General features: G+C 48.2%; 3 protein-coding genes across 3 annotated transcripts; 2 read left to right on the top strand and 1 right to left on the bottom strand.

Moving 5' to 3' along the window:
• Positions 1–1,755: 1,755 nt before the first annotated feature.
• Positions 1,756–17,855, top strand: LOC135397460 (uncharacterized). Its single transcript, XM_064629063.1, has 6 exons — positions 1,756–2,916; positions 2,988–3,457; positions 10,769–10,937; positions 10,985–11,068; positions 14,416–15,504; positions 17,239–17,855. The coding sequence occupies exons 1-6, from the start codon at positions 1,843–1,845 to the stop codon at positions 17,725–17,727; spliced, it is 3,375 nt and encodes a 1,124-aa protein (XP_064485133.1). The 5' UTR covers positions 1,756–1,842; the 3' UTR covers positions 17,728–17,855.
• On the top strand, positions 5,321–7,124 carry LOC135397134 (prolyl 4-hydroxylase subunit alpha-2-like). The gene is made up of 2 exons (XM_064628492.1): positions 5,321–6,425; positions 6,610–7,124. Exons 1-2 carry the CDS (start codon positions 5,370–5,372, stop codon positions 7,096–7,098), a joined length of 1,545 nt encoding a protein of 514 aa, XP_064484562.1. The 5' UTR covers positions 5,321–5,369; the 3' UTR covers positions 7,099–7,124.
• LOC135397133 (prolyl 4-hydroxylase subunit alpha-2-like) lies at positions 8,821–11,260 on the bottom strand. The gene is made up of 2 exons (XM_064628491.1): positions 10,121–11,260; positions 8,821–9,456 (listed from the first exon to the last, which is right to left on the bottom strand). The coding sequence occupies exons 1-2, from the start codon at positions 11,246–11,248 to the stop codon at positions 8,971–8,973; spliced, it is 1,614 nt and encodes a 537-aa protein (XP_064484561.1). The 5' UTR covers positions 11,249–11,260; the 3' UTR covers positions 8,821–8,970.
• Positions 17,856–22,074: the final 4,219 nt, after the last annotated feature.

Raw genomic sequence — 22,074 nt, 5'->3', positions numbered from 1 at the left:
GTCATTGATAGCTCCAGTGTGATTTCTGACGTTCCGTTGCGTACTTGTGTAGCATATTCTGCAGGTCTTCATCATTCAGTGTCACGCTTAATTCTTCCTTAACAACTTCCAACGACCCGTACGCGTCACCTGTCTCGTGTAACGCTTCTGCCAAGTGTCTCACTATGTCTCGGCGGCGCATGACAAGGTCCATCAGGTCATCGCTCCTGTCATAGTCTTCCAATGCTTCTCGAAACCACAAGACAGCGTTCCTTCAGGTCCCCTTCTGCGTAACAGCCTTCTGCGATCTCGATGAGATCACTTACTGTTGGCTCCCGCACTACAGCTGTTCTTAAATGTGTCATTTGCTTAACAGTCAGTTTGTACGTTTCTATCAATCTGCAGAGTCCCACGGATGCTCCGTCGAGGTCTTCAGTTGTTGGCATTGGAAGTCTGGAGTCGATCAATATGGCGTCCGCGTTCTCGAGTTTCTTGCGTCGTCAGGTTTATGGTTCGAACCCAAGCCAACGAGAGTCGGCTGACGATCATAAAGTCTGCCTCGGCGTTGCCGTTGCACTCTAGCCTGGCTAGCTCAACGTCGTACGATTCCAGCAATGCGAGCGAATTCTTCGTCGAGGTAACGGCGAACAACTACAGCAATGGCATTATCGGTGGCGAGCAGCGGTTCCAGGGCGATTACGGCGGTGTACCGTTCAGCTGTTCCTCAGACAGAATAATCGTGAAAAAAAAAAAAAAGTGTGCTTCATGTTCACAGAGTTGGAAACAACGCAGAGAGATCGAGCAGAGAGATCAAGCAACTTCTGTAGAATGTTCTGTTTCCGCTTCTGTTCCATGTAGAATGGCCGCTAGCCACAAAGTCGCGTTGGCCATAGCTACGCAGCCGACTACGTGACAAGCCAAGGTCGTGGAGAAGGTGATTGTGAAGGTGAGGAGGTGGTGAAGGCAATTACTATTCTTGGTTAGGCTTAGCATTGCGCTGTTTCTCCTGCGCTAGAAGAGCTTCAGATGGTGTTGATCAAGCGCATATCGAAAAGCTTCTTAGGTACCACACATTTCTATAATTATTTTTGCATATTCGGTATATAGCCTTCTTTCACGTCAGTACATTATTTCGCTTTTAAACACGCCGGCTAATTTTTAAAGGCTTATAAGCCCGTCTACGGAACTACGCTCGTTCTCGCTGGGTTTCTATACTACGCCGATTTCTATAATGAAGCCGTCTGGGTGCATTACTAGAGGTTTCTCCTATCTAATAAAAAAATGTAATGGTACTGTGATATTACACGGAAGGTTTGTGAGTGTGGCGACATGTTGCACGTGCCACAGGGTAGGACAGCGCGTAATTTGGACCACCTGGGGTTCTTTTTCCTGGGGTGCTGGAGGCATTCTTTACCTCCCCCACATTACTACCGGCCGGGATCGAACCCGCGACCTTGAGTTCAGTAAGCCAGCACGTTACCGACTGAGCTACCGAGGACAGTACACAGTACTCCGCAGAGCACAGTGGTGTATGCGGTGTGTCGTCTTCTTTCCCAGTGTTACAGTTGAGGATGGCCGTACGCCTGGCCCTGGGCATACTTTGGTGAGGAAGAATAATTTATGAGGAATGTTGCCTTTAAAACGTTGGTTGTTTTGCATTGGTACTCTGTGTTGGATGCTTGTCCATCCCATCGTCAATGTGTATATGTGTGTTCTCGTTCTGATGGTTAGGTTTGTGTCAACTGAGAGCGTATCCACATCACTACTGTCATCGTCAGAATCACCACTGCAGATGTCATCACCGTTGCAGACATATGTTCTGTTGTGTTCTATAGGTGCTCATTGTTATCGCAAAAAAGGAAAATGGCAGTACAAATTCCAGGTCTCTTTATCTCGATCATGGTCTACCTAGTGCTCTGCGTTAGCCACACCCATTCTGAGCTCTTTACGGCAATCGCTCATCTCGAAGCCCTCCTCCCAACTGAACGTGCCATAGCCAGAGCTGTCCGTGGCTACTACGACAGCGAAATCAAACGCATGAAAAACCTCGAATCTTACCTTGATGGCCTAGTCCTACTTCAAAGCCAAAACATCACGTACGAAAGTCATCCGATTTGGTTATTCTTGGCCGCCAGTCGTATGACCTGGTCCTGGACGGACACCTACACCACGACGCTCATGGAATCCAGCGTGAATGCGGACGATGCGACTGTCGGCGGAAATTTGCCGACAGCGGCTCAAGAAGACCTCACCGGTGCGGCCGTGGGGTTATGTCGACTTGCAGAGGCTTATAAGCTCACAACTGAAGAAATGGTACGAATGAAGTCTTCAAGTGTGAATGAACCTTCTGCTAGTGACTTGAAGCAGATCGCAGATAGATGTTTTGACGCAGACGACTTCAAGGGCGCAGCGTCCTGGCTTGAAGAGGCGATGAAAAGGCTTGAGACAGAAACTTATCCGTCTGCAAGCCGCGAAGAAATGGCGGAGGCTCTTGCGTATACGAAATACCTACTGGGTGATCTCAAAGCTGCCTTGCGTGTTATCGAAGAACAGCTACACAGGACTCCATTGAACGATGATCTGCTCGAAAAACAGGCTATCTACCTCGAGAGGCTCAAGAACGGAGATTCTGAGAGGCAGGAGCCACCAGCTACTGATGCAAAAAGATTCCAAGAGCTCTGTCTGGATGACATAAACGGGCCTTCGTCTCCTCCAACTTTGACGTGTAAGCTTACCACGAACGGTGGACAACCATTGCTGTTGCTGGAGCCGCTCAAGATGGAAATAGTGAATAAAGAGCCAAATATTTTCGTGTTTCACAATTTCCTCACCAAGCAGGAATGCAAGGAGCTTCGAGGCCTATCATCACCTTTACTACAAAGAGCACTAGTGGATTCTGGACGCGGACAACAAAGATCTGGCTCGCGCGTCGCTAAGGTAAGTGATATCACCACTGGTGTTGCCTGCCCATTACACGAGTCTCACGTTACGTGTTTCGATTTTCGCAGTTGGCATGGTTTGATGACTGCGAACACACTGTAGTCACACGAACAGTCCGCAGGATCACCGCCGCTACAGGTCTCATGCTGCATACGGCTGAACTCTTGCAGATCGTGCACTACGGTGTCGGAGGTCACTATGCCACCCACCTCGACCATGAGGAGGAATTCAACTCGACAAGGCCTAGGCGCTTGGCAACTTGGCTTACTTACCTCAGTGACGTCACCTCAGGTGGCGCTACGGTGTTCACAGTCCCGCGCGTCCCCGTACGGCCTGAGGAAGGCAAAGCGGTCTTCTGGTTTAACCTGCAGCCAGACCCGGATAAGGATGCCATTATTGGTCCATGGGGCGAAATGCGAAAAAGCGATCGTAGAATGTACCACGCTGCTTGTCCAGTGCTTCAAGGATCGAAGTGGACTGCGACCAGGTGGTTCCATGAAGACGGGCAGGGAAAGATACTCTATGGGGGTCCACGATAGCATATCCTCATGCGGTATCTGTTGATCCACAACTAATGTTATTTTTATACTTCTGTTTGCGAAAACAGTGACAACCGAGAGGAACGTGACAACAATAAACTATAAAGTTATTACGGAGTGTTCCACCGTGTCGCTACTGAATGGGAGAACGAGAACTGTTTTGGGCACGTGTTCTCAGGTGGTCCGCCGAAGTTTGTGCCCGTGTCTGCTGTTGCGTACCTGTTCGTCGTTAGAAATCACCATGCACAGCTTCATTAATGCGGCACATGTGCAACACTATGTAGAGCTCGCGTAGTTTGGTCTTATCGGTACGCTCTTAAAGAGTGAATGCGTCCGCCACGGGAGGATATGACATTGAAAGGTTACGACCAGTCTTCTTCCACCTCGCAGACGTAATCCACAAAGGCGTATGAAAACGGAAGAGCATTTTAGCCAAATGCTCAAGAGCCAAATACAATGTGCTGATACACGTATTTATATAGGTTCATTACAATGTGTTACAATACTACCCATACCTGTGTGACTACCCAAATGCTGTGTGATATGGGTGGTTACATGTGAACACTAAGGTAGAATAATCATCTGAAGCTCCGAACACTCATGTCGAAGTTTATGGCAAATCACTCCATCCGTGTCTACGGATTCAACGTCGGCTCCTGGTACTTGACCACTGCCCAGCAGTCTCATGATTCGTCGACATGTTGTTACTGTCTGTGCGAAATATTGGTGGCTGTCGTCCTGCTGTTATTAGGGTACGGTGGATCAAGATCAGACACGGGGCAAGACGGGACATCTTTTGCTCGACGCCGCCTGTCTCAGAGACTCGTTGCTCCGTGCGCTTGAATCTTTACTCATAGGTGACTGTGCATGTCCGCTTTATTGCACGTGAGAATTGTCCGGATTGGTGCAAGCGTTGAAGAGAAAAAAAAATCTAACTTCTGCCTGGAATGTAGAGACCCGCCAAAAAGCCGCGATTTTCTGAAGTCCTTTTTCTTGTCATCTGTGCAGCAGCGTTTCGCAGGCTTATTCTGTCAATGTAAGTCCACGTCCTATTTCTTTATTCATTCATCTAGATATGTGCAAAATATGAACACTTGGTTATCCGGTGTTGAACAGAAAAAACTAATGCATCCGATTATATACACGGGGCAAGACGCGACAAGTTAACGTACTTTAAGTTTAATGCAATTTAAATGTAATTTAGAGACGGATAAGTCAACTATCAGGTGGGTTTATGGTTGTTCCTCAGAGATTACTTTTTTGCATATTGCCTAGGATAGTCCAGCAATTTTTTCAGTTTCCTAGGATACTCCCAGCAATACAGAAGCGCACGCAAAAGCGAGCGGCCCGCGACACAGACTGGGGGTGCCTTGTTTGCAAAGGATGGTGGAGCAAAGTGTGTTCTCTGTGGCCTTATTGCGTATCATGTGGGCGGTGGGCTCAAGGGGGTTGTGTACGTTGCCACGGGCTTTATTTTGTCTGCTTATATCGCAAAAACGAATTCGTATAGATCACTACTACGGCGTGCCTCATCTTGCCCCCGGAAATTGGGACAAGATGGGATAATCTGCACTTTTGAATTTCTTGTTCTGCGTTTATTTCAGACTGGCTACGTCCGTTCTCCGTTTACAGGTCGGGAGCTCTGGACCCCTGAGAGTGTGCCGGCGGCTAGATTTTTAAAAAACACGAAAAACGATAATTTCGTATTCAATTGCGAATTTCTGTCTCATCTTGCCCCACCTTATACCCTAATATTCACGTAATTGACGTATTAACATTGACGTATTCTACAAAACAGTTATAATGATCAGTTGATTTATTCGCTAAGCGCCACGCGAGACGAGGGAGTTAAGCATCATCGCAATCACCAATATTTCATCATCATCCATCATTTCTTGCCACATTTCCAGCATGGCGAGCGCTCTCACACAATCATTCGCGGTACTTTTCTTATGCCTCTTCACGCAAGAATCGCGCACGGAGCTGTTTACCGCCATCGTGCACCTCGAACCTCTTCTCGCGGCCGATAATTCCATCGCCATGATCATCCGACGTTATCTCGATGCCGAATATACCCGGCTCGCTCGTCTCGAATCATACTATGCTGAATTAGCCCTACTAGAATCCCTCCACGACACCGGCGGCCGCACTGACTTTATGGTCATCAGCCGGCTTTCCTGGACTTGGCTTCGAAACACGAACGCCACCACAGAGGAAACCAAGGTCAATGCGGACGTCATCAAGGTTAGGGACAGCCTTCCAATGCCGACCGAGGAAGACCTTGACGGAGCAGCCGTGGGACTTTGCCGCTTGCTGACCACATACAAACTGACCGTTCAGCAACTAGTTGATCTAAGAACGCCAGGGGTCAGGATGCCGTCAGTCACCGAGTTCTTGGAGGTAGCGGAGCGTTGCTTTGCCGATTATGACCCTAGGAATGCAGCCTTGTGGTTCCAACAGGCACTGGAAGCCTACGACAAAAAGAATGAACTCTTTGGCTTTTACATCGACCGCGGGGACATAGTGAAAGACATGGCTGAGGCATTATTCACCGCAGGTGCGCCGCATACAGCGTTGCAAGCCGTTAATGAGCAGTTAAGGAGGACGCCAGATGACGAAGACTTGCTGAGAATGCGAGACAAGTGTGAGAAGGAACTGCGAAAAGAAACATTTTGTAGTCCCAGTTCTGGCGATGATGACTCATTTTACAAGTTGTGCCTTCGAAGTGAAAGGCAATCCTCTCCGAAATTTTATTGCAAGACCACAACAAATAATGGGCAAGCCTGGTTGCTTCTCCAACCTCTTAGGATGGAAATTATAAGCGTTGAGCCGAGAATCCTTGTATTTCACGACTTCCTGAATCCAGAAGAATGCCGAACCCTTCGAGATTTGGCGCGACCGAGATTGTTCCGCGCACATGTGTATAAAGGGGTAAACATGAGCCACTTCAGCGGTCGCATTGGGAAGGTAAGGCCACTTGTTGGGTGACAGCTCTACAGCTCTTCCACTTTCATTGCTCAGTACATCATTGATGGTGTCGAAGTACGCTTGCTATCAGAAACGACGTCGCCGATCTAAGTTTGTAGTTTTAAGGTCGTTTTTTTTTCTTTTCAATTTTTGCCGCCTAATAGCTCTCATAATCCTTCCCAAGGTATCCTGGTTTAAGGACTGCGAACACCAGGTCATTCGACGCACTCTTCGCCGAATTACCGCAGTTACGGGGTTGTCGCTTGACTCGGCTGAACAACTACAAATCCTCAACTACGGAGTAGGCGGTCACTACGTATCTCATTACGACTTTAAACAGAAAGGCCAAATGGAGGACGATAGATACAAGAGGGATGGGAATCGTCTGGCAACTTGGCTCATCTATCTTTCTGACGTCACCCTCGGAGGCGCCACTGTTTTCACAAGGTCGCGTCTAACTGTGGAGCCAAAAGAAGGGAAGGCAGTCTTCTGGTACAACCTTGTGCCTGATCCAGAAAATGCGACGGACGTCGGAAGATGGGGGGAGGTCCGTACCGGAGACATGAGACTGGAGCACGGGGCTTGCCCGGTTCTTCGGGGCTCCAAGTGGATCGCCACCAAGTGGTTTCATGAGCGTGCTCAAGCACGGCTGTATTATGATCGCCCGGATTAATAATGGATTATTATGTTGTGCTCTGATACTAATATATATAGATCTCTGTTACGCGAACTGCTGCTTGTTTCCTTCGATGCGTGCATATTTTAGCTGGTACGTTTTAGGAATGTCGTAGTAGACTCTTGGTAACATGGTGGTGAAAGGGCTAGGCCGTTGTCGGTCTCACAGAGGTGGGCAAAGTCACGACTAACGCCCTGGGGAATGAGCGTCCTGGGCAGACTTCTGAGTGAACTGTGCCGGCATATGTCTGAAAGCGCACGAGAAAAACCCAGGAAAATCACAAGACAGCCGACACCGGGATTCGAGCTATTACAGCGCACGCGTCCCGGCAACTTATCCGTTGATTGGACACGAGAGGTACGGTCCTTCGAAATTCACTTCAGCAGCGGTCTACTCTTATCTTTGATTGTTTATCCGAAATGCACTCTATCGATGGACTGAATCAGCTCCTACGCATCGTTTGATGAGGGACGATTAGCTATGGTGAGGAAAACTGCTGGGGATGTTAACCGAGTGACTGTACGGTACGATCAAGCAAATGGCCCAACTGCTTGGCGACTGCTGGTTCTAAAGAAGACCTCCTCGCACTTTCCTTTCTCCTTCCCTGTGACTTCCTCTTCCACAGGCGTCTAGACCCTCTGCAAGTAGGTTGATGGGATTTAGTATTATCTTACTTCGTAAGTGTCGTACTCTGAATGGATTATGTCTTCCCCTGTATATCTGTTCTAATGAAAGAAGGAATAACAGCGAGCTCAAGCGCAATCTCTTTTGCATAGGTGTCCACAATGCAAAGGCCACCTCCAATAATAGCGGGCGAACCTTCGAGAAGGTTCTAAAAATAGCATGGCATCCCGAGCGGTATTTCTCATCATCCTAATTTTTTCCGCATAATATAACAACGTACATGTGTCGCGCACTAATGTTATGACATCAAGTGTGATTTGTCTATAGAGTTTGTCATTGTAAGGGGGAAGAGTAAGGTACGAAGGGGAAGTACGAAGGTTGGATGTATGTACTGTAGTTTGTGTCTGATTTCAGTGTGCACGATTTATGAAAATAATGTCCCATCACGAAATTGTTTGGGTACGCGACACACTGCACTGAAAGTTAGGAAGGTGTGCAAAGAAATCAGTGTCTTAAGACAGTCAGAGAATATTGTAGATGGAAAAGCCATCGTCTGGGCGCAGTTCCTGGAATCTATACACTTCATAATTAGCCTGTCTCCCTCTATTGCTTCAGAAGCATCTCCCATCTGCTTCTTTATAACCATCTAAACACACCTTAAGTGTTCTTACGCTTGTAGTTTCCAGAACTGGAGGAAAGTTGTTACTTGCTTGTCAAATCGACATCAAGCCTGAAGCATTGACTACCCATTCAGGAGGGCTACGGCATATGGGGCTCAGCCGATGATGTTATACCCCAGTTCACATTTTGTACACTAGGCGATTACGTTTGTAATCTCACCCCAAGTACCACTAGCAGCAGGGCAAGCTATTTTCAAATCGCCCCTGTTGGCGTGGCTGCATACAAACGAAGTCGTAGTGAAAGTGCATGTCGTTGAGTGCGGCGTGGCCGGATGTTGTACACTTGCCTTTTTTCTTCTTTTTCGTTTTAGTGTGTACTCTCTGTAGCACTTGACACCCAGCGTCTCCCTGGCATGATGTCTATAGGCGGAACTATCGATTTGAGTCGAAACCTGAACCACAATCGAACCACCGCTCACAGTCCAATGGGTTTATTTCCTGCATCGGGAAAAGAAGTGGTCTGCCGCAGTTAATCCATTACATCCACCTATAACATTACATAAGGTACCAATGTCACTCTCTAAAATAAGCCTGCATGGCATTAGGCGCGTACACGACCGCACCACTACTTCGGGCTGTCGTATGACACCTGTCCTTGAGCGCGTTCGCGAATCCACTTCGTGGCAATCCACTTGGATCCTTCAAGCACGGGACAGGCTCCGTGTTTCAGCCTGACGTCCCCAATACGGGCCTCACCGAACGCTGCAATATCTGTTACATTCACTGAACTTGGTATCAGATTGTACCAGAAGACAGCCTTCCCTTCCTGCGGCCTGACAGCTACACGTGGCCCGGTAAACACTGTCGCGCCACCTGCAGTGACCTTAGAGATGTATATGAGAAAGGTTGCCAGACGCTCCCCTTCTTCACGGCACTGGCATCCCATATCACGCTCCCTCGTGAAGTCGTAGTGAGGCACATAATGTCCGCCTATTCCGTAGTTGACGATTTGGAAGAGTTCTGCCGAAATGAGGGACAACCCTGTGGCCGAAGAGATTCGCCGATTGGTCCGTTGGATAACCGTGTCTGCGTCATCTCTAAACCAGGATACCTAGGGAGAAGTCGTTAAGGTTTGATTACACTTCAGGAAAAGTTAACTCGTACAGGATAACTCAGCCCACAAATCTAAAGACGTATGTCTGCGATTGGTTTAGGTAGGCGCATGACGTCTTCGAGTCGGAACGCAGCGCGCTCGCATGCTCTTTCAAACTCTTGCTTTTACACTGATCATATTGCAAAAGCATTCGTCAGTGACGACGCACTTGAGCACATTTGCATGCATTTCAAGCAAAGGCCTACGATATTGGCGTTAACAAAAGACGCGACTCTGAATTCCCGTCCGCCCGGCGTCCTCTATCTTCTCGTATGCCGCATGTGCGGGCTACAGTTTCTGCTGGTGGAGATGTACCTCTGTAACCGTAGCTCATATGCTGCCTCGGACTGGGGGAACCGTAGACCTTTGGAAGTATATTTTCTGAAGTACGTGTCCTGAACGTATTTTAAAACGTATTTTAAACATATTTTAAAACCATGCGTACACTAGGAGGATTCTTGTCCAGCCTTATGCTGACATCGGAAGATGTCGGGAAAAGGCTAGGGTTAAATTAAAGGACACTGAAATTAAAGCAAGTGTCAATCGTGTGACACTTGCTTCGAATCATATGATCTAGCAGTTACAGGAATCCAAACGAGTGAAGAACTCGGTCATGGCTCACCTTTCCAATGCGGTCGCTGGAGTTTGCATGTCCTGTCGGGGTAAAAACAGTCGCTCGGGTCAACGTTGGTCTCGCCAAATCCCGAAGCGTTCGACATTCTTCCCGGCTCAGGAACTCGTGAAAGACGACAATCCTGGGTTCCACGCTGACAACTTCCATCTTCAGGGGCTGTAGGAGCAGCCACGCCTGTCCACCATTCGTTGTTGTCTTGCAGTACAACTTCGTAGAGCCTTGTGGATCATCTTGAAGGCATAGATTGTGGAACGAGTCATTGATAGCTGCAGTGTGATTCACCTTCTGACGTTCCGTTGCATACTTGTGTCGCATTTTCTGCAGGTCTTCATTATTCGGTGTCACACTTAATTGTTCCTTCACAACTTCCAACGCCATGTATACGTCACCTGTTGTGTGTAATGCTTCCGCTAAGTCTTTCACTATGTCTTGGCGACGGATAACAAGGCCCATGAGGTCCTTGCTCCTGTCGTAGACCTGCAATGCTTCTCGAAACCACAAGGCAGCGTTCTTCAGATCGCCTTCAGCGTAGCAGCCTTCTGCAACCTCGATGAGATCACTTGCTGTTGGCTCCCGCACTCCAGCTGTTCTTAAATGTGTCATTTGTTTAACAGTCAGTTTGTACGTTTCTATCAGTCTGCAGAGTCCTGTGGATGATCCGTCGAGGTCTTCAATTGTTGGCATTGCAAGACTGGAGTCTATCAATAAGCCTTCCGCGTTCACTTTAGTTTCTTGCGTCGTCAGGTTTATGGTTCGAACCCAAGCCAACGAGAGTCGGCTGACGATCAAAAAGTCTGTCACGACGGTACTGTTGCAGTCTAGCCTGGCTAGCTCAACGTCGTACGATTCCAGTCGAGCAATGCGAGCAGATTCTTCGTTGATGTAACGCCGAACAACTATGGCAATGGCATTATCGGTGGCGAGCAGCGGCACCAGGTCCGTTATGGCACTGTACCGTTCAGCTGTTCCTCTGTCCGCGAAGAAACATGACAGGAAAAGCGTTACAAAAGTGTACTTCATGTTGAACGAGTCCAAAAAAACGCAGAGATATCCCGATGCAAGCAATGTCAGTAGAATGTTCAACCTCCTCTTCTTCTTCCCTTGGAGAATGGCCATTAGCCACAAGCTGGACCCTTCTTCTCCTTCTTCTTCTTTCACCACTAAGCACAATGGCCACAAGCCACACAGGGCGATTGGCCAGGGTTCTTCTTCTTATTCTTCTTCTTCTTCTTCAGCCACAAAGGAAATGGCCCTTAGCCACACAATGCGATTGGCCTGGAGTATGAGGGGGGATAATAGTTCCAGGGGGACGGGCGGGCGTTGCAGAGACGGGGACGGTGGGGGGGGCGGTGTTAGGTGGTCAGGCTACTCAGGCAGGGCGTCTCAAAGGCGGCCGCAGGTAGCTAAGAAGGCAACGACGCTGGACGCCGCTTCGGAGATCCATTTCTCCGTGTGTGAAGCTTTGAAGGAGAGTAAGGACGATAAGAAGAGAGGGATGCCTTGTCTGGCAAAGGGCAGGACGAAATGGTTTCGGCGGGGCCTGTCGTACAGGCAACAGTGCAGCAGCAGATGCTCAGTGGTCTCGTCCTGCCCGCAGTGAGGGCACGCTGGTGATGGATGGGTACCCGCGCGGTGAAGGTAAAAGTTTAGAGGCAAGGCGTGGCATCGAAGGCGCGTCAGCAGGACTTCAACATGGCGCTAAGGACAGCGGTCAGTGTGCCACGCGATGCAAAGGTGATCGTAACGGGGGTCAGGCAAGCGGCGTCCTGACAGCTCTAGCAGCCAGGGTGTCGGAGCGAACCGGAACGGAATCGAAACCGTATACGTTTTTTTCGCTCAGGGAAACCGAAAAATATATTTTACGGTTTTCGGTACAAGAAAAAACTTCGCCGGTTTGGACTACGGATAGGCGAATGAAACAGACGTCGTGTGCTCTGAATTCATGTCATGGATATCCGAGGGTTACGGTTACGGTGGAATGTATGTCGGTATAGTGTGACCCTTAGGCTCCCTTTGTAATGGTTTATAGTTCGCGCACGCACACAGACTTCGAGGTACATGTGACTCTCTAGTAATGTGCCGTTGTGTTCGTTTTAATTTGATCCCCCCCTAAACTCTCCTCAACTAAACAGCGACCCAAGGGGGCTGCATAACGGCTTCTTTATCGGTAATGTCGCGCAACGCGTCCCGTGTTTGAGAGCAGCTAAGTTGAATACATTTACGTATATACGCGAGGGCAAGCCCATGGAAAGTGGCAGCTCTTTTGTGGACAGGACACGAAGAAAATAAAACGGAGCCATCGGGCGCGTTTGTGAATGAAGGTGTTCCTCGATTTGCGTCGTACTCCTGCGGTGGTGCTTGCTGGCTAGACAGTAGCAACAGACATTCGGATGGGACGCAATCGCTCTAACCCAGCAAGAAAGTACTTTACGTATGACATCACGACAAGTAAGTTCGTTTGTAGCATGCGTTTCAATAAAGGAGAAAGCCCATTTGAACAAACAGTAACCTACAGGAACCAGGAGCTACCAATTTCACAGCTGTCTATTGATATTAAATACCCTGTATGCGGAATAAACGGGTTTACGTTTTGTAACATTGATTGTTTTTTGTGGGGATGAATATTCCCAGCAGAAGCGGAACCGGTTAAAAACCGGTTTGAACCGTTATTTTTTTGCTCCGGAGCAGAACCGGTACGGGATCGTTTATGATGTAACCAGAACGAAAACCGGAACGAAAAACGTTTCGGTTCGACACCCTGCTAGCAGCCTCCTATATCTGGCCCGAGTTACTGCGAGCAATGGAGGTAACAGGTCGATGAATGGCCCAGCGAGGGATGCCTCGGTCAGGTTATCCAGCCAACTCGTTGATAGAGAGGCCACGATGTCCTGGAATCCACGTCAAGACGACGTCCGTGATATGACTCGGAGTAAGGGACAGGAAGGTAGAGGAGAAGGGACAGGGCCTTCCAGGCGTCGGCAGAGGGGTCCGACAGAGCTGCGATGACAGACAGAGAGTCTGACAGGAGCAGAACCTTGCAGAATTGAGGAGGGACCATGCGGAGAGCCAGTATCATGGAGAGGAGCTCGCACTCAAGCAAAAGATGGCTGCCTTTCCTTCTTTCCTTCTTTTTCTTGGTAATGACTGTCAGGGCTAGAGGTGATTGTGGTTGCTAATTACGACATATGTGGATAACGTGGCGTCGCTTTCTATAATGAAGCCCTGTGGTGTCTTTAATATGTTTCATTATCTCAGGTTTCTCCTGAGGTCTCTGCAGGAGAGACCTAAGCCAATGCCATGAACATATGGCTCCTGCCACATTGCTCGCTACATCTATCATAATTCGCCATACGTCTCTGGTGAGCTCACCCAGCGCCTTCCGGCAGTGATAAGAAATCTCGCTTTTAAGTGGCAGCCGAGCTGCTGCACCTCCCGCCAGCATGATGTCTACCTACGATCACCAATGACCCGCTATATGCCTACACTCTAAGAAAAAAAAAGTAGAAATTTCTGCCCATCTCGGTAGAACTGTATTGCAACCACATTTTTACTCAAACCAATTTTACCTTTTGGGTATAACTGCAGAGTAGAAACAAACTACAGAGTAAAAACTGTCGTTCTACCAGCTTGGGTAGGAATTTCTACCCTTTTTCCCTTAGAGCAAACGTGAGAGAGAGGAGCAAGGGAAAGGGACGCCGACGCTTATACCCGCGGAGGAGAAGGCGCGCGTGGATTGGCCCGAAATGGTCGAAGTACTGTCGTTCTACCAGCTTGGGCAGGAAATTCTACCTTTTTTTCCTTAAAGATAGAGTGTAGCTCTACCTTTAAATTATTATCTACACCGCTGAGGAGTGCACTCATCCCTTGCGTGTGGACACGACGAAACCGTCGACCACTGGTCATCTAGTGTCCCCTTTGTGACCACTTTCGTCAGACATATACACGCCTTTAACGGGTTGGGAGCTACTGTGTAGTTACCGGCAGTATTATCTTTCGGAGCAGCCTATAATAGGAGGTGGTGTAATTCTGTTGCCGCTGGCATTCTATACTTTATGTATCAATCAGTCCGTCCAGGTTTGTCCAAAGAGCAAAAGTGGACGTCTTCCTATACTACTTAGCAATGGTGATGGTACTGTGATGTTACACGTAGCATCACAGTACTACTTACTACTTAGATACCTAGTGTTTTCGTGTATCACGAGCCCTGGCCAATTGCCCTTTGCGGATCAAGGCCAATGGACGAAGAAGAGGAAGAGGACTCACCATAACCGTACTGCGTCCTATGCGTTCGCACCACTATGGGCACCACATTCGATATGGCGAAGGCTTTTGTCAGATCCTGCGTAGTAGGTCTCTTATTTTTCTTCGCGCACAAATCGACAGCCGATGTATTTACAGCCACCGTTCACCTTCAACCTCTTCTTATGACCGATAATTTTATGACGATCATTATTCGACGTTATCTCGATGCTGAAGATACCCGAATCGCTCTTATGGAATCATACCACGCTGAACTAACCTTACTAGAATCCCTCAACCATACCGACGCCTTGACGGAGTTTATGATCATCAGCAGACTCTCTTGGACTTGGCTTCGAGGCACGGACATCACCACACAAGCAGCTCAGGTCAACGCAGAGGGCACCTTCATCGACGCCACTGTTCCAACGGCAACCGAGGAAGATCTTGAAGGAGCAGCCGCAGGACTCTGCCGCTTGGTAACAGCGTACGAGTTGTCTGTTAAGCAAATGATTCACCTAAGGACGCCTGGCGTTGAAAGACCGTCAGTCTCCGATCTCATAACGGTTGGAAAACGCTGTTATGCCGCCAGTGATTTCAAGACTGCTGCCTTATGGTTTCAAGAAGCCATTGAAGACTACGACAATAGCGAGGACGTCATGGTCGTTGACATCAATCGGGAAGAGATAGCTAAAGATCTGTCTCTGCTTTTATTCGTTGCAGGCGAGGCGCGGAAGGCGTTACAAGTCGTTAATGAGCAACTAAGCCTAACACCAAATGACGAAGAATTACTGCAAATGCGAAACATATACCAGAATGAACTGACGAACAGTAAGGCCAGCAGTAGAAGTGAGGATGCGAACGCCTCGTTTTATAAGTTATGCCTTCGGGATCGCGAACAATTTTCTTCCGAGTTGTATTGCAAAGTCACAACGAATGGTGGCCACGCTTGGTTGCTTCTCCAACCTCTCAGGATGGAAGTTGTGAGCGTCCAGCCCAGGATTGTCGTCCTCCACGATTTTCTGACCTCCAAAGAATGCCGATTGCTACGATACTTAGCGACACCGGTGTTATCCCGAGCGTATGTGTATCAAGGTATAGACTCTGTTCACTACAGCGGCCGTATTGGAAAGGTGAGACCATTCGTTGGAACGTGGACGAGTACCACATACGACGGGTGGGTGCGAGCGTCACTGGATTTAAAGTACAAAGAAATTTATATTTATATATTACATATATAATAATAATTTATAATATATATATATATATATATGTGTGTGTACATATTATAAATTATGTAATATGTCATAATTTATATATATTGGTGCGCGATATCCTCTGTGGTACATATCAGGGTTGTGGAATGGGGCCACCAATTCCATTCCTTTCAATTCCTCGAAATGAAAATGTATGGCCAATTCCCACTCCTGGAATGGGCTTGGCAACCCCATTCCATTCCGTTAATTCCATCAATAACAGAAAATGAACCGATAACCGTACTGGCTAGCCCAGCAGCCACCGGGGCGCCCAGACCATTCCATTCCAATTCCATTCCTGCGAAAGACTGCCTACTTCCATTCGCATTCCATTCCTAGGACAGTTTCCGCCATTCCATTCCAATTTGGGACCTGGGAGGGTGACTGAGCACTCCTCAATGCCACTGTGGAAGCCAGTGAGTTATAATGAGGAAAAAAAGCCATTAAAGTTATTATACTTATACCTCATTATAGTTCACTGGCTTTCACTGTGGCATTGAGGAGTGCTAAGTCACCCCCCCCCCCCCCCAGGTGTATATCGCTCGATGAGCGACCCCTGGTTTGCCAATTTCGAACGATGCACAGCTACCCAGAGCTGACGAGCCGCAAACACGGCGAAACACGTGTCCTCTGGTGCTGTCGCATCGTTCCATGAGTATGTTCTTTTGCGTGCAGCCATAGAAGCCATCTTAACTGTAATTTTGAATTTCAAACGCGCCTAGTGTCCTGTACTTGTTCCTTTAATGGCCTTTTTTCCCTTTTGGCCTTTTATATACACATATATATATAGTGAACGTTGAGATAAATGGGAGACAGAAGACGAAAGTAGGGAAAGTAACAAGAAGGGTTTATTTAAAGTTGTACAAGTTAGAAGCTCCGCCTTCTTCGGGACGAAATAGCTAAATGTGGCCACGAGGTTGGTAAGGGGCTTAAGGGGATGATATATATATAATAATTTACTGTATATTTTCTAGTTCAAGCGTCTACACAGAGAGTCGATTGATAGAATGATCCCCTCCTGCCCACGTCCTAGGACAAAGGGGAAAGGGAATTCCCTCCTGTGCGGAAATTTGTGAATGTTAAAGGGGGAATGATACCATATTACATTCGCCTCCAATCGGCCCCTGTGCGCACTCTGTGTAGAATATACTGTCAGTGCTCTAGGCGTCATAGTAGTATATCATTCCCAGCACATCTCCCTCGCCAGAAACGCGACGACGGGGTGCCCTCGGGACTCGAAGGACTATCTAGCGGGAAAGTCGCTCGCACAAAACAATACTTAAAAAAAAAAAAAACTCTGAAGAAACAATAAAGTACCTCAAATTTTTATGCGTTTATTGCTTTCTAGTTTATATGGGGGACGACAAAAGGTGTATGTGGAGCAAGAAGGTTGAGAACTGCCGTTCTAGGACGCTCCTGAGGTATTAACGGCGGTTTGTTACAGTGGAGCGAGCCCAACTGAAGATCGCCGTACCCGCCTGTTTCACTGACCACCTCGTCGTCACTGTCCTTCCACGTTGTTTTTCACTCGTATTTGAATAGCAGACGCTAGTTTTTGTTATCCAACGCTCCGCCCGTATCGCAGATCTCTCATTATCAATTCATTTAAAGGTAACTTGGTTCCAAGGCTGGGAGGACCCTGCCATCCAACGCATTCTTCGCCGAGCCGAAGCGGTCACAGGGTTGTCGGATCAAGCAAGCGTTCCTATACAAATAGCCAACTACGGGGTCGGCGGACATTACGTACCCCACCACGACTCTAGACCAAGAGTTGATGCGCGAGACGATACGCAGTACCTGGACGGGAGTCGCCTAGCAACTTTGCTCATGTACATCTCTGACGTCACTGCCGGTGGTGCGACCGCATTCACTTGGCCCCGTCTAACAGTGAAGCCGAAGGAAGGCAAGGCGGTCTTCTGGTACAACCTACTTCCGGATCCCAGACATGTGACGGAAGTCGGAAGGTGGGGCGAGGTTCGTACCGGAGATACGAGGACGGAGCACGGGTCCTGCCCGGTCCTTCAAGGTTCCAAGTGGATTGCCACCAAGTGGTTTCGCGAGCGTGGTCAAGGACACGTGCACTATGACCGTCCGATTTAGCGATGAGCAGCTTAAAATATATCCTTGCAGAAATATCTACGGTACTGTTGCGCTACATATAAACTTTTTGTTTTTTTTTGTTTGTTTTTCAATGCTAGTCTTACCTAGTAAATAAAGTAAACTTGCAGTTAGCAGCACTGTCTCGCTTTTGACTCTGCGCGCACCCAGTGAAAATGTCTTCTCTGGAGCTTGGAAGGGCGTGGCTGAAGGCTTATTTAAAGACCGTGCGATTGAAATTCAGTTACTAGGCATAGTATACAGGCTGTCCGGAGGCCATGTAACGACAGTGCGACGTGTGAGGGACAGCGACGTCACGGTAGAAGTACCCCAAGTTGTACTACACTACGAAGGGGCGGTACAATTGGAGGAAACTGTTGGACGGGAGTGTTATACTTCATAACGATCCATGGATGATGCCGTGCCAATCGAACCTAGTGCGTCCTGAATGTTCGCGGATTGCAAACGTCAGCGTGCAGGCGACCGTAAAAATGGCCGTGCCCATGATCAGTGGCGCGATTTCTGTTTATGTCCTTCGTTTGTGCACGGTCCCCCACTGGAATAATAGTGGCGTTGAACGCCTGAGTGGGGCGGACTGCGGAAAGCTGTTCCACCCCCACCCTCATAGCAGTGCTTAGTTTTGTACCTTATTTCGACCTTCGGAGGTAGTTTTGTCTGATATCCTCGCAGTAAAACACGTGAATCTACAGGTCGTCTCTCGTACCGCTGACCACTCCTCCCAAAGGATGTTCGATGGTTTCAGATATCGGAGGAATTGTGGTGTCGCCACTGGACATTGATGATGGCGGTCGTATGGTCATCGCTATGAATAAACATTCTAGAACATTCTATTCATCATGTAATCAAATCAAAAATGTACTTCGATGTACAGTGCCCGCAAAGATTAGGTACAGGGCTTCTAATGAAGACAAAGTATTCCAAGTACCGGGGCTTGTCATTTTATTCGAACTTTCCGCACCGGTAGCACAACAAGTTTCTGTACTTTATTGTGTTGTGCTGCCGGTGCGGAAAGTTCAAATAAAATAAAGACAAAATGAAGACACCCTGCGTTTGGAAGCTGAGCTACACATTGAATGACGTAATATGTCCTAACATTTTATATAATTAATAATATTTAGGAGTTGATTTACACGAAAGGTGCGTAAATTTTATACGATAATTCTAACTTGGACCAATTCTTTGTGAAGAAACTGTGAAAATTAGAATAGCAAACGCTGCCCTTTTAAAAGTTCCAATGACCTGTACCGCTGCTATGCCTCGCGTGTGCGCGCACTTGCGTAATTTCATGGGAGTCTAAAAGCTACGATGTTTAATTTGTAGTTTTTTTAAAACAATCTCCAAGCATAATACACCTCTCCCTGTTTCTAAATAAATGACGTCATAGTGTTCGACAGCGCCACCATTTTGTTGAGTTTAACTACGCTGGAATCTAGAAGCGAACGAGGTTCCGCCCGAAAGCCACGGTCTTGAGGGGGTTACGATGTTCCCCCCTTTTCTATCAGTTGGAGGCAGCGATGAAGTGTCCATTCATGGAACTCAGCCTTCCGATTTGTTTCGGTTTCAGTATGTCTACCAACGTCGTGATGACGTTTCTCGGGTAGAGGTCTATACGCAATTTTACTGCGCCACTATTAGAAAATATGCCTCCCAGAGTTTATTGCAGAACCCCGAAGATCCCCGTCTACTAAAGAACATGGCAGAAAATGGTACTCACAATGTATTGAAACGAACGGTTTCTAATTTTTTTTTATGAATAGCTGGAACAAATCTGGAAGCTGAAAATTTTTGACACAATTGTTTAGCACTCCATGCGTGATTGACGAATGTTCCAGCGTGTACCGTGCCAAAGGTATATTCATTAGTCATTACGAAGCGGACGACATACGGAACATTGTCTTGGCTATCCCTGTATAATACAGTTTTCTTGATCGTGTCTAAATACAATCCACTACCACATGTATTTGTAGTTCAAATATCATGTGCTTAGATAATGCCCATACCTGATTCCAAGTGCTGCGTTATGTGGGTGATTACGTGTGAAAAAAAAAAGGGTAGAAGACCCATATCTTGAGCTTCCTCGTGCCACTGCGTGTGTGATGAAGGAGAAGATCGAACTGACTGACGTATAACCTGGAGCCACCGTCTACAGCGAGGATCCAAAAAAATTCCCAGATTGAGGTGTACTATTTCACGCACATCTGGAATGTCGGAAGGAAAGCCTGCAGAACCACAGGAAGAAGGAGCTCAGCCTGCAGAACAACAGGAAGAAGCAGCTCAGCCTGCAGAACCACAGGAAGGAGGAGCTCAGCCTGCAGAACCACAGGAAAAAGGAGCTCAGCCTGCAGAACCACAGGAAGAAGGAGCTCAGCCTGCAGTGGCTTCTCCGAAGCAAAAGAAGAAGCGCAAGGATAAAAAGAGTCGTAGGAAGACTGCGAAGGTATCTGGAGTTACTGACGTACGGGGTCTCTCCGACCTTGTGTCAGACCCATCACCCTGTGCTGTCGAGGAAGCTGGACCAGTCGACGGCAGTGCTCCTCCGAACCAATCAAGCTCAGTTAATATAGCCGTTTCGCCCGCGCTTTCCTCTCCTGACTACGGTAGTCCCACAACGCTGCCGACACAGAAAGACGACCGTTCCGCTTGCGACAGGGTTCCAATAGTCGCAGGACGTTGGGAGGGAGTGACGAAAGGACGACAAGTAGTTCGTTTCATGGGTATCCATTCAGGGTCATCCAGCACGGACACCGGTGGCCCAAGCTTAGTTTTCGCATTTTCCTCCACCAGCCCTACGCATGAGCTATTGCCTGCTGACAATACAAGACCAGCACAACAGCAATCTGCGCTGACGCTTCAAGAACCATTGCAGCAGTTCCAGGACAGCGCGGCACCAGCGCGACTACCTGCAGGTGCCCCAAATTCCCGACCACCATCTTCTTACCCTATGTCCACCAGGAGTTCATCGAGCCCAGTAAAATTTCAGCGTCGTCCAAAGACTGAGTCTGCGAGTAGCGAGCAGCCCCTCACACTGTTCGCCACGTACGGAGTAGGTGAGGAAACACCATGTAGACCCCGACGTATCAGAGGAATATACAGCGTCGCTGACCCCTTTGGCGTAGACGTCATAGAGCTGGAAGCGCAGGGTGTTCTTTCGCCTTCTGCTACGTTCTTGTCTCCTAGCACGACCTACAACGCAACTACTGTCAAGTTCAAGGATGTCCTCTTTGCTTCCGAGAACAGCATTCACGGCGTCATTTGTACGATATTCTACAGCGTGATCTCAGTGCTAGCGAACGTTATGACAAAAAACCTGGAGGTTCCAGCAGAGAAGATCTTCTTCTACACGACACTTGTGATCATGACATCCAGCATGCCGTCCTTTATGCACGAGGAAAGACCGCCTTTCGCACCTCTTCATCTGCAACCGCTGTTCCTCTTGCGCGCATTATTCTTCATGGCCTCCATCATGTGCAGAGCAATGGCGCTGAGAGATATCCACGTGACCATCGTTGCCGCCATTGGAGCACTTAAACCTATTGGAGTGACCCTTGGATCGTGGCTCGCCCTTCACGAGAAAGTTTGCGCTCTTCAATGGGTTTCAATGGCAATGACCATGACGGGAGTGCTCATAGTCATAAACCCTGTTGGTTTCTCCCAAACCAGCTTGCTGAACCTAAGCCACGTGGCCGGGCTTCTGTTTGCCCTAGGGAGTGTCATGGCTGGTGTGCAGGGAACACTCATGTCCAAGTTCATGGCAACTCACTCCATCGGTGCATACGGATTCAACGTCGGCTCCTGGTACTTGACCACCGCCGTGCTGGTGAACATCATGACTGGCAACATGAGGAAACTCTTTACCGGCCGCTTCCTCGGCTCTCTGGTCATGATGTGCGAAGTGACTTGCGCTTCCTATTATTTTCTCGGAAAGGCTTGGGAGCTGGAGACTGTCGTGGTCGTTACGGCGATCAACTATAGCGCGGAGATGGTCTTCTCTCTGGTCTTTGACATCATCTTCTTTGACACCCACCCGGACTTCTGGGAGTGCGTGGGAACCATCGTAATAATCATGGCGTCTCTTCTTACGGGATACGACAAACTGGTGCACTTATACGGGATCGACACGTCGCTACTGCGAATTATACGGGACGAACTGACCCGGCCAGGGAAATGGATCTTGGGAAAACTGCGTCATCATGAAAAAACGGCCATGTAGGAGACTGCGTGATTAGATATGTTATGCGCGATAATGAACACGTGTTTAGCGCAAAGCACTTAAAGTACTCCTTACGTTATCCGTCCATGTTGAGCCATTGTTACAGTATTGTATCCTAT

The sequence above is a fragment of the Ornithodoros turicata genome, chromosome 6 (genome assembly GCF_037126465.1).
Source record: "Ornithodoros turicata isolate Travis chromosome 6, ASM3712646v1, whole genome shotgun sequence".
Lineage (NCBI taxonomy): Eukaryota > Metazoa > Arthropoda > Arachnida > Ixodida > Argasidae > Ornithodoros > Ornithodoros turicata.
Note: the sequence above shows the minus strand (reverse complement) of the source record. Positions and strands in the feature narration are given on the sequence as shown.

Coding starts and splice junctions, on each gene's coding strand:
- LOC135397460 (XM_064629063.1), top strand. CDS start 1,843: ATGGCAGTACAAATTCCAGGTCTCTTTATCTCGATCATGGTCTACCTA. Junction 10,938..10,984: donor TCAAAAAGTCTGTCACGACG/GTACTGTTGCAG, acceptor GTACGATTCCAG/TCGAGCAATGCGAGCAGATT. Junction 15,505..17,238: donor ACAGCGGCCGTATTGGAAAG/GTGAGACCATTC, acceptor ATTCATTTAAAG/GTAACTTGGTTCCAAGGCTG.
- LOC135397134 (XM_064628492.1), top strand. CDS start 5,370: ATGGCGAGCGCTCTCACACAATCATTCGCGGTACTTTTCTTATGCCTC. Junction 6,426..6,609: donor TCAGCGGTCGCATTGGGAAG/GTAAGGCCACTT, acceptor ATCCTTCCCAAG/GTATCCTGGTTTAAGGACTG.
- LOC135397133 (XM_064628491.1), bottom strand. CDS start 11,248: ATGGCCATTCTCCAAGGGAAGAAGAAGAGGAGGTTGAACATTCTACTG. Junction 9,457..10,120: donor CCAGCGACCGCATTGGAAAG/GTGAGCCATGAC, acceptor ACTTCTCCCTAG/GTATCCTGGTTTAGAGATGA.